A 12,463-nucleotide genomic window follows, 5' to 3' on the forward strand; every position below is an offset into this window, starting at 1 on the left:
TGCAGTGTTGTGCCAGAACCCACAATCATAAAAATCCAGGAACACATCCAACCTGGCAAACCACAAATAAAGAGAGAGCCCCATCTAAAAATAAATATGCACACAGCTTCTTTTAATTTCTCACCTTGCTATCTGTGCTATTGAATGTTGTGATGTTAATGATTAAAAAGCTCAGAAGGCTTAATTGATTTTCTTAATTGATTGCTGGCTGGGGGTGGCTGATCCCACTGTGTCTCTAATTAAAACCGTTTGAGTGACCTTGTATGCTCAAATTCTACTACTAACAGTTTTCGTGTTGTATTGCATGAATCATTATATATCAATATCTGCTACTTACAAATGCTAAACATATATTCTGATATCTTCTTATTTTGCTGCTTTTTACTAGATCTTTGAGCGGATTCTGTTCATCTGGGCGATACGACATCCAGCCAGTGGTTACGTTCAAGGCATCAATGACCTTGTCACACCCTTCTTCGTTGTTTATGTTTTTGAATATATCGGTAAGTCAATAAACCTTTTACAATATGAGATATATAGTTATGTATAGGGCAAACTCCAAAAACAGCACAGCTGTGTAAACTCACTAGTTTTCTGTTCTTCACTTTTGGTGTTAAGCCAGCGTGGGTGTTTTATGCCCATTGGCATGAATTTTAATATCAATTCTCAATCACAATTTCATAAAATTTGTCATAACCTGCCCCTTTAAACCTTTCAAAGGATCTTCCTTTTCTTTGTGAGATTCAATCGTTGTGATTGTTCCCAATGTCTTTCATTTTCTTGACCTTTACACCTTAAAGTGCTTGATTTCCAGTAGACTAAACGGGATGTCCAGACTAATGATTTTGAAGGGCCCAGAGGGACCCTTCCAATGGACTTATGAGACAGTAATAACCTGAACCATGCAATGAACAAGGGCGGCTCAATTGATGCCCTCAATGGATGGAGGATGGGGGTCTTTTCTCCAGGCTCTGCAGTTGTTGGCATCCATGGGGACACATTTTCCTGGGTCATTTGACCTTGTCTGATCGTGAAGAATCAAAGCCTCCACTTTGTTTTTACAAGTTCCGACCAATTTGTCCTTCAGGCCTGAAAACTACTCTACACAAATACACAAATGCTTTGCGTGACAGTGGTTGACCTGAAAGAAAATGGTTATGTCGCATCAGTGCTGATTAGCATACATTTCTGCCCAACTTTGTTGCATTGCCAACCAATGCAGTTGCTCATGTCGCCGCAAATCACACACTCCCTTGAGAATGAGTGACTTCTGGGTGCTTTGTCACACCAAATTGCTGTCAGCGTGAACGCTCCTTTCTGAATTATATTGTACGCTTTTGTTAATGCAGTGATGTTTAAATTTGAGAATGTGTATCTGAAGCTTGAGCAATGAGTAATCCATATGTAATCATATAATTAATCAATCTTAACTTTCTTGCATTGAGTATGTTTGTTATTTCCGTTCTTGTTTTCTTGTTTTCTCCCAGCACTGTTTCTTGCTGTTCTCATGGTGAAATGAGATGCTTAATTGTTCCTTCTCTGAAAGGCGTACTTTATTTCTGTTTTGTATGCCTCTGTGTTTTCTATACACTGTGTATTTGTCATAAGATGACGACAATGCCTTAAGAAGGCCCCTGTTCTCTTATGATAAAGATGTTTGGGAGAACTCTCTCTCTTCGGTGTGTGTGGAGGAAAGTTTGGTGGAAAATGTACCTGTACCAACTTTCTCAGCAATTTATTTCCCACAACTCCACCCGGCGCAATAAGGCATGGTGCCATGTGTGACAGATACTCATTCAAAGTGTGCTATATGGGCCAAGTGCTGACTGCTGAGGGCAAGCAGTAGCAAAACATCACAGCTTCACTCTGACGAGAGACCCATATCCATCAACGACCACACAAAAACACACAACAAAACTAAATACTATTCAAAAGCACATTAAAAGTAACTTTAATAATGAGAAATACCGATAAATATACAGTCACAACAAAAGAATCAACAAACAAATTTGGATAAAATCAAATATGATAAAATTCTGCCATTATTAACCTCATGCTATTCCACACCGTTTGTGGAACTCAAAAGAGATCTTTTGAATGGTGTTCAGTTACAGTAAACCGTAAACAAAGCTTTTAAGCTTAAAAAAAAAGTCTTAAAATCGGTCTATGACTTGTGCACTATACCCCATATCTTCTGAATCATAAAGAACCTTCATGAGAAACAGACCAGAATTCTAGTCCTTTATCCACTGAGAAGCTTGACATCTCCCTAACTCACATTGATGCGTTAATGGGAGTCATAATTGTGACTGATGTGTGAACAAGTCTTTTGAGTCAGACTTTTCTGTGAATTTTAGTTCAAGTTTGACTTGATCCTGTCTTAGCGGTTAACAACTTACAGGAGGGGAAGATTACCATCAAACAGAACAAAACTAATTGTATCCAAAGATTCATTAGAACCGACTAAAAACATGATTTGTTTATAAATCACTGTTTTTGTGCCAAGGAAAGCTGAGGTGGAACTGTTATAAACCATTTAGAAAAGTAGTTAGTAGAGAAAGTCTTACAGGTTTCAATGAACTATGAAGTTCACAGCTACTTTTAATTAGTTTCACCCAACATTGCTGGTCTAAAATACTCTGGATCAGAGAATAATCCTTCATTTAGATGGTGTAGCCCAGAATGAAATGCACCCAAAAATTCCTTTTAGCAGAATCATGTTATTTCTTTAAGCCATGGATTGTTTTTGATTCCTGCTTTTAAAAAATGTATGATGACAGGGCTAAATTAGGGGCCAGTTAGTGCTTTGGCTGTGGGTACATTGCTGTTAGGGCATTGCATTATTAAACAATCATTTTCATTACGCTTGTAAATAAATGCAAGAGGAGACAGGGAAAATCTTCATTGGGCTTTTCTGCCCTTGTTCTGAGAGCCTTCAAAATATATTTGAATACAATTTGCTCCAAACAAATGAAATTTCTAATCTGCTCAGTGAGTTCTTGTACTTTGAGGGCCAAGGCCCGATGGAAGAAAAAGCAAATTGAAGTTAAATTCAATCCTATTGATTTGTGTTAGTAGCAAGACTGCAGGGGAACCCTCCTCATGGTAGTCAAACTATTGTACAGTAAGCAACACGCCTGAAAGTTTTCTTTTTTTGCAAATTTTGATTGCTTGAGTAGTTTTACAGAGCCAACAGCATCAAGTCTGACCCATATTCATGATTCTTCTGGCCAAAAAACAAAAAAACAATTTGTTCTAAAAAAAGAAAAGAAAAAAAAAAATCTTACAATGCAAAGCAGTTTTTAGGTTTAATAAATTTAATGAATATCCGGTTGGGTGAATTCATTGTAATGGCAGGACATTGTGACTTTAATGGTTAATAAAGCACCCAAGGATGTCAGCAAAAAATCCACATATAACTTTTCGAGTGCTTCCTATCGTTTGTGGCATAATTAGCTATGCTTCAAGCATAGAAGTAAGGTAACATATACGCAAATATAACGTGAGTGTGCTTTAACATTCATAATGTTAAAATGTTATACCATCCACCCTTTTTTGTGTACATTTTACCTTGCTTTTATGTTTCCTTTGCATCACTTCATAAATGTATTTAGTGATGTACTAAATTAACTCATGTTTTGTTACTTTACAGAAATAACTGAGAAAGTTCAAAAATAGAAAATGAGCTGTTCCTTTGCAGGTGTCATGCATTTGTGCATTGCTTGCTTTGGTCTATAAAGCAAGCTATCGGATGATCAAAAGCAAAAGCCAGGTTAGAATTTTTTACAGTAACATGGTTGATAATAACAGTGAAATTATGATTCATTAAAAAGCTTAGTCTACTTCACAACAAATCCTTAACATGCTGTAACTCAAGCATTAAACATCTAATGTTATCCTCTAACCTTTCGGCTGACATGCAGTTTGATGATTTTTACTGTTAACTGGCAACTCTCTGTGCAATTTAATCTTTAAAAACAATATGTTGGTCAGCTTCTAGTGGATGAAAAAAAAAAAAAAAAAAAAAAAAAAACCTTAAGCTTGAATGATGACACATTTTCATTTTTAGGTGAACTACTTTAAAGGGGACACCGCATGCCTATTTTCCACAAGTTAGTATGATTCTTTAAGGTCTGCATTAAAGGTCAGCAAAATGTTCTGGTTAAAATTCCTCTATGATTGTGTAAAATGACACCCTTTTTACCTTGTCAAAAACAGCTCTGTTCACAGTGAGCCATTTCAGTGCATGGCTCTTTAAATGATAATCAGGTACTGCTCACCCCGTCCCTGTTTTTTTATGTATTTGGTGGCACATTACCTTCTTAAATAAAAAAAAATCAACTGAGGAGCTAATGGGACAGTCGGTCAGCAGTAGAAACAGCTTAATAATTGAGACTATAGCTTTTTTGGGGAGTAAAAAAGGAGTGAATGCATTTTTATCATTTTAGGTTTTTTGGGGATTAAAAAAGGAGTGAATGCATTTTTATCATTTTGGGTGGCTGTGTCCATACACTGTTGCATCCAATGTCCCCTTTAAGCCTATGATACCTGCAATTAGGCCTGTCATGATAACAACTTTTTGTTGTGCGATATATATTGCCCCATAAAAAAATGCGATAAGCGATATTATTGTCATTTTAAGACCATTTAGTGGCATTTTAGTGTTCCTGGGGCTCAGTGGTAGAGCATTGCGTTAGCAGCACAAAAGGTCCTGGGTTCAGTTCCCAGGGAACACACATACTGATTAAAAAAAATATATATATTGATTAGCCTGAATGCACTGTAAGTCGCTTTGGATAAAAGCGTCTGCTTTAATGCATAAATGTAAATTTTAAGACAAATTTTTCCCTGACTACTTTTCTCTGTAAATTAAGGGTGCAAGCTATTGTTGAAAAACACAATCCCTACTTAGCAGTCAAGTATGCACAAAGGCACACATCCCTAAACAAGGCCATATCTGCAGATGAAACTTTTTTTTTTGTAGAGGCAATTTTAAAATTTGAACTAGCACATCATGACTACACCACGTTATGTACGAGAAACTGCAAAAGACGCAGGCGCAAGTGGAAAGCTTTTTTTTTTATGTTATTGTGTTTTTAATAGTGTTTTTTTATTTAAATATAATGGGCGTTTTATTGCATCACCAACAATTATTGAGGTCATATAGATATATTGTGCGATAAGTCAATGTATTGATTATTGAACAGGCCTACCTGCAATAAAAGAATGCATCAAAGCTGTTTACGTACAACACACAGAAAGTTAGCAGAACATTTTGTCTGTTCAAAAGCAAGTAGTTCTTCCTCAGAAGCGTTAATTGCATGAGTCAAAGTAGAAACATGACTCGGTTTCCTGGTGGACTGATTAAACATCCGTTAAAAGGACTTTTCACTTCCGGAGATTGTGTAGAAATCAATTTTCCTCTGCAATATACATCAGACATTTTTAGGTTTAAAGTCATTTTCATTTGCCTTGGCTTATAGTTCTCTGTATGAATAAATGCTTCAGAACCATCAGACCCATCCAATATCTCCATTCATTACTCTTTTAATCATTTGGCTTCATTTGCATAGCTCGTTAAGCTACATATGTCTATTCTATCAATACTTTTAATCTACAGTGCCGTTCTTCATGGAAGTCTCCATCTAATCAGGCAGCCGCTTTGTCTCGGAAGGTTTTGTTCTTTGGCCACTCTGTTCTTCTCCTCTTCTTTCCGTTCGGATCTGTTTTCCCATTAGACTGCTATAAAGTTTTATAATTGAAAGTAATGAGTGTGTGATGAAATGGTAAGTGCAATAGTGTGGCACACTATTGATTCAGGAAGAAGATAGTGTAATTTGCATCGTCTTCATATATAGATTCTCCTGAAGTAATGTTCTGGAGGGCAGATGTGGATCAGTGGCGCTACTGGTAAAGTTCCACTGGATTGGGTGAACTATTATTGTGGGCAACACCATCAGTGCTGGTTGAAGGAATAAATAATGAAAAGAGAAGATCTAAGCTGTTAGCCGAAGATGAGCAAGAGCCAGTTTTGGGTTTTACTTCAACCTGGAAGATGTTCTTCATTGCACCAAAGATTGAGCGACCTAGAAACCCTAGGACTTTGACATCACGTAAACCTTTCAGAGGTTCTAAGCGTATCTTCAAAACTCTCCATAATTTGTGTAGGGAGACACACAGAATGATTCCTTCAATCGACACTATAGTTTCAATTGTTTTTCTGCTGGAAGGGATCATTGCTTGGCTACTTAGCATGAGCAATTAGCCCATCCAAGAAGAGTCATGCTAGAAGATTTCCTCCACAACAGCATTCTGCTCTGTAGAGGATACAATTCCATCACCCTGAGCATTCCTGTTGAATGTTGTACATATAATCACCCTGGAGGCACCATGGATCACATAAGATTCCAAATAGCCAATGTCTTTTACATCATGCCCATTAGGTCCCCTAACTCAGTAACTGCTGACTCCTGCTTTGAGTCCATCTTCTGGCAGGGCTTTGTGAGCTGTTCATTGACTAAGTGCCATGGGCCTCCACGGCTGACTTGAACAGTTAGTGGTGTGTGACCCACAATTGGGGCCTTAATGAGTATCGGTTTGTTCGGATTTCTTGGTTTAAAGAACTTAACTTTCCTCATTTGCTTTAACGAGTTGTTAAGTGACTGCCTTGGGATACCTGAGATGTCTAGTGGCAGGTATTTTCCCTCATTTCCCTTTTTTTTGGTTGAGTTCCCTTCGAGACTTTCCTGAACTGTGGACGAGTAAAGGTTACCAGCAGTTTGATTGTATCGTAAATAATGTCCAACTTTCTTTTTAACCTTTAACATTTTTGCTTTAATTTGTCATGGGATAATGCAACAGTGTTGTCAAATAACGTCACATAACATTAACAAATATTGCAATGTTAATAAGTAATGTAATTAAATAACATTAACTTAAACGATTCATTTTCTTATGTCTTCATCCATAAGCTGAGCTATGTCTCGCTTTGTGAGCTGCACATTCATTTTTTTTTTTTCATCTCTGAGTGTAAAATGCCAAAAATGATCTGGAAAAATTGCCCTGTCATAAAGCCATTCGTTTTCTCTGACTAATCACAGTTATTGAATATTTTTGGATCTAGTTTAATTACTTGGCTATAAAAAGCTATAAATTGAATTTCTGTGCAGATCCTCGCTCTGAGAAATCACTTCTTGTTCATTTACATCTGTGAATCGTGTCGTGCTAGACTTGGTGTAGTTTATAACAATTAACAAAATCATTTCTTGGAGTATTCTATGGGAATGTCACTTGGTCACCCGTGAAAATGTATTTGCTCCCTTTCAAAATTTTTATCAATTTATTTATTTTTTTGGCATCAATTTACAAGAACTGCAAGTGTGGCTTTATTGTCTGGTCATGCTCTCTTAATGCCTCATGAGTTTCCCATTACAGCACATGTAATGATTCCCCTTATGCTTCCAATAAAAGCAAATGAATTCTTTAATAGGCTAATCTTGCATAATATTTCACACTCAGGGAAGTTTAGCTCTTTTATTTTTTTCTTTTTTTTTTTCTCTCTTACATTCAATGCTAATGCTGTAGTGGAAGTGAATGGAGTTGTGATGTTTATCGTTTATTTCATCTCCAGTCCACACTCTCACATCAAGCTATTTCAGACATTGAGGTTTATTGGACCAATCTGCATAACTCACTCCTACTCGTATACAATAAGCAACAATAAAAAATGTTGTAACATTTCTGAAGTCACAACAATTGCTATGGTTACATGTTCAAGGAGCCGTTTATGCCTCTGATGAGCAGATTTGAGTCCCACAAGTCTACTGCAGTTGTGCAGTATATTTTAAAGTAGTCATAACTGGATCCATGGGCCATAATCCACTCAAGAGCTAAAACCTTTCTACAAGAGTCTGTTGCGGATCAAGACACTTTGTATTGATTTGTATTAGTTACGTTTTTACTCCCCAAAGCATTTTGTCTTTACTTACACTACCGTTCAATTATTATAATATTTTTTTTTATGTATTTGAAAGAAGTCTCTTATGTGCACCAAAGCTGCATTCATATAAAATAGACATTAAAAAAGGTTCATTAAAAATGTAAAATAAGATATGAAATATTATTACAATTAAAAAAAAAAAAATCTATTTTTATTTTAATGTTTTAACATGCAATTTATTCCTGAGTGTCACATGAACCTTCAGACATAATGTTTTTCTTTTCTTTTTCACAAGCGTTTGAGTCAAAAAAAATCACCAAGCTTAACATCTCTGTTAATGTTGTTTATAATTTCGCGAATCCCTAACCCCAATTTTTAAATGTGTCCCTGTTTGTCTGAATTGATTGGTCGAAAACTGCACACTGCACATCTTTGCACACTGAGTCCAAAATTCTCGTCCGAAGTTTTCGCACGTTTAAAAAAATAAATACGACCTTGCATTGTGTCAAACACGTTTACACAATGCCTCCGAAACTTTTGTCCATCATTTAAAAAATTCAGACCAGTTTCGATTTTCTGTGTTTTCACATCCATAACAAGCATTTTGAAAGGAAAAGATGATGAATACAGAGGGAAAAAAATACGTATACGTATGAACATTTCAGACTCGGTGTGCAAGGACCTATACACTTAAATAAAAGCACCTTAGCCTAATTTCTACAGTCCAAAATTTAATTGCGTCTTGTTCTTTTTTTGACGTTGCCATTAAGAATCCACCTGGAACACCTTAGCAACCAATTAGCAAAGCCCTGGCAACCACCCATAATGCCCTAGTGTTGTGACAGTTTGTTCTCCACATGCAAGCACCACTCACATTGTCTTATTGTAAGTCATTCAGTATCCATTTTGCAACCTAAATCAAATGTCTCTGAGTAAATTTCTTCGACTGAACACTTAAATGAAAAAATATAATATTTACTTACCTAATTAAGCCACTGAGGGCATATTTGGCACGGGAAAAGGCTGTGTTGATGTTTGAACGTTATTCTGGAACACAGTGTAATAGAGTTGGTTTGGGCCCTTCCTCCAACTGCCTCTAGGAGCTGCCAGCGAAAGTCGTTCATCTGTTCTCATTGCAGATTGTTCTTCATCTGTGCCGACTTTTTCTTCATTACAACTAGATGATGACATCCATAAATCACAGATGGATCTGCACCTCGTCTTTCAGTACAACTTCAGTAATTACCAACCCAACGATCGTTATTTTACTGTGTTGAAATGGCATGTTTGCCGAGTTAAGTTCCATGTTAATTAACCTTGCCTTCAGTTACACGTCTGTGGATTCTGTTCGATGCTCATTAACCAACACGGGGAGCAGTAGTGGGCAGTACCAGGTTAAAGTCTTAGGACACCCTAAGGGTCAAATTGTATAATCCACCAGACAGCGATGTGGCAGTGACTTCCTGTGGGTGGGAAAGTCTCCTCCGGGCTGTCTTGGGCGAGGGTTTAAAAGGCTGGTGAAATTTTGCTGTGTCCTTTAACCTGATGTTGACCGTCTGCATTGGCCTGCAAAAAGAGGGCATATGGCGCTAAAGGGATGTGTAGAGTCAAACGTCAGTAATGATTTCAGTTCCTTGCAGTTGGATGCTTCAGAGTGCCACGGGGAATCTACCCTTCACCTTTGCATGCAGGAAGATGATACGGGCCAACAGGAAGTGATGGCAGAGGCCAAAGAGCCTAGCTCCAGTTGAAGGGATTTGTTGTGCTTACATCCTCTTTGTGGATACCTCGGTTTGACAGTTCTGTGTCTATTCATGTTTGTGTTCATGATATTGGTGGAGGAATGAGCTGTAACTCAAGAGGTTTTAACCCAGAGCGTCATGGATTTGTGAACAGCCCCTCAATATTCCCTCGGAACTCACAAATTCAGAAACTATACTCTGTTTTAATTTTTTTTCAATCGTCATACTGGGATTTGGTAATCATGTTCTTAAAAGTACTCAATAACAGTATCATCAGTTTATCCATCAGGGTTTGGGGAACTTGATCCAGTAGAAAGACTAATATGCACAGTGAGTACCAGGGGTCATATTACAGAAACGTACAACTTATTTTGGTTAAATCTAAGTCAGTTTTGCCACAGGTAGGATTTAGCTTACTCCATTTCTCATTGATTTCTATTGTTAGATTGTGTCAACATCCTGACGACTATTAAAAAAAAGTTAGATCAAATCTCTTTGTCAGAAATACTGAATCTATTTTTTTATTTTTTGTACCTAAAACTAGTTTTGTCTGATACCCAAGATCATTTAACAAAACCGTAATAACTGGAAGTTTTCTGCCAACCTGAATGGCTGAATTAAAAACTTTGAAATGGAGATATTATTTTATTTCTAACTCATTAAGAGAAATATCTCTTGAAACAATACAATTATAAGATTAAACAATGATAAAAAGCACTATAAAACTAAGGAAAATAATAAAAATGAATAAATGATGAAATGATTTGAAAAGGGAGAAAAAAAAGTTCGGCAAAAGGTGGGATCGAACCCAGGTCAATCGCGTCAAAAAGCCAAGGGCACATGCTTAACCACCTGTGCCACTGGAGGTGAATAATATCAGCCGCTATCAAAGTATTCACACACGTTGGAGAGCAGAGTTACTGCCAATAAGACCGATTATTTTCACAAAGTGTAAATAGACACTCCGTCTGTTTTATTCCATAGTAAGTGCAATTCATACAATACATTAAAAATGAGCTACTTCAAGACCATCTCCGAACTTTCTACCACGATTCTGCTGTTCTTAAGCTGGTACTTTCTGTATATGTTGATTGACAGATGTCTCGTCCTGTCAGCGGTGAGTAATCCCAAACCAATGGCACTGTCTCAAACTATACCTACCTCTTCCGGTTTGTCTGATTTGTCGTTGTGTTTTCTGACTTGTTATTTTGTTTTTTAGATTTGCATTTGCATTTGTAATTTGTTATTTTGTTTTCAGAATCTGTTTTGCACTTCTTGGCCACCGCAGATCAGAGTTCTTACTCTCACCGACAGCCACGATGCAGATTTAACATACCAAGTTAATGCATGCATTTAGAAAAAAAAATCATTATATTTGACAAACTATTTTCTCTATTTCACACGTCACCCATGATGATTTCTTCTCATCTGGTTGGCTGTTTCATACTTCTGAGAGACTTAAAGATACTTCTGTTCTTTTGACATGTTCGCTTGCTTCTCATAACCCTAAAGAACCCCTCCAAAAGTCTGTTACAGCAAACATAGGCAGTATTTTCCCTTCAAGGCTAAGTTTTTTTTAGTACCCCACTGGAACTCGGGCCTCAACCAACTGGAACAAAATATGGAGATGTGTTAGTGGACACATGTGGAGCATTATTGACCTTCATGACCTTGGGCATAGTTGGTCTTAATATATTCCATGCTGCTAGCATGAGTCAAAAAGCATAAGCTCAGGATAAAATGAAAGAACAAAACTCAAACTGAAAATATAGCTTGATTTATTCCATCATATATTGTGTAATCGGATAATAAATTCCAATACAAGTTTACGTTTTTATTGTGTAGAAAACATAATAAACACAGTAACCACTGTTACTGCATTCCTAACATGGGTCAGACCTTCAGTCCTGTGACATTAATAAATCATTAAAAAACATAACCTGAATAAATGCGCTGAATTAAAAAGACTATGATTGTCTATTGATTATATAATATGAGAAGAGAAGGTTGTAAATCCAATTTTTTATAGTACTCATTGGTCTATTAACTGTACCCTCAAGTTATCAATCAGTACTCACAGATTCTTTAACCGCAAAATCAATTTTGCAAACTCAGAATATATTACTGTTCAAAAGTTTGGGGTCAGAAAGATTAGAATAGAAATTACTACTTTTATTCAGCAGGGAGGCATTAACATTGACAGGCTTTTACACAATTGCAAAGAAAAAAAATACAAACAAACAAACAATAAATACATGCTGTTATATTTCACATTTCTAGTCATTGAAGAATCCCGGGGGGATTTTTTTATTTATTTATTTATTTATTTTTTTAAATAAGAATAGTAATCAGTGTAAACACTCATAATTTTATATATATAAAACCAAATTAGTGTATTAGAATGATTTCTGAAGAATAATGTGACACTGAAGACTGGAGTAGCCTTGCTATCACAGACATTCAATGCATTTTAATTTAAAATATATTACATTTTAAAATAGTAATTGAATTGTGATATTTAGCCATGCTAGTTTTTATTATATTTTACTGAATTCCTTAATGATCAAATTACGATAAATTATAAATGGGATAAATGATAAATTATGAATTACAAGTGTTCAACTGATTAAAGCAGCATTTTAACCTGTCTGTGTCTTGTGTAAATTGGCAATATGTCATTGGAGAGCGTTGGGAAATATTTTTTTGCAGTAGGTAGTACAGTTGGTGTGTTGTCGACATCTGCTCTTTTCCTTTGCTATGCCTTCAGACAGATGGTGCGATG

The 12,463-nt window shown here is 36.4% G+C and overlaps 1 protein-coding gene across 3 annotated transcripts in view; it reads left to right on the plus strand.

Annotated features, from left to right (window-relative positions):
• LOC109070223 (TBC1 domain family member 22A-like) overlaps positions 1-12,463 on the plus strand; it is a 97,337-nt gene that overhangs the window by 40,496 nt on the left and 44,378 nt on the right. For all 3 annotated transcript variants that reach the window (XM_042722426.1, XM_042722425.1, XM_042722427.1), the window contains exon 8: positions 389-503. In XM_042722426.1, coding sequence (XP_042578360.1) covers positions 389-503 — 115 coding nt within the window. The remainder of the gene's footprint in view (positions 1-388; positions 504-12,463) is intronic.

Source organism: Cyprinus carpio, chromosome B4, assembly GCF_018340385.1.
Source record: "Cyprinus carpio isolate SPL01 chromosome B4, ASM1834038v1, whole genome shotgun sequence".
NCBI lineage: Eukaryota > Metazoa > Chordata > Actinopteri > Cypriniformes > Cyprinidae > Cyprinus > Cyprinus carpio.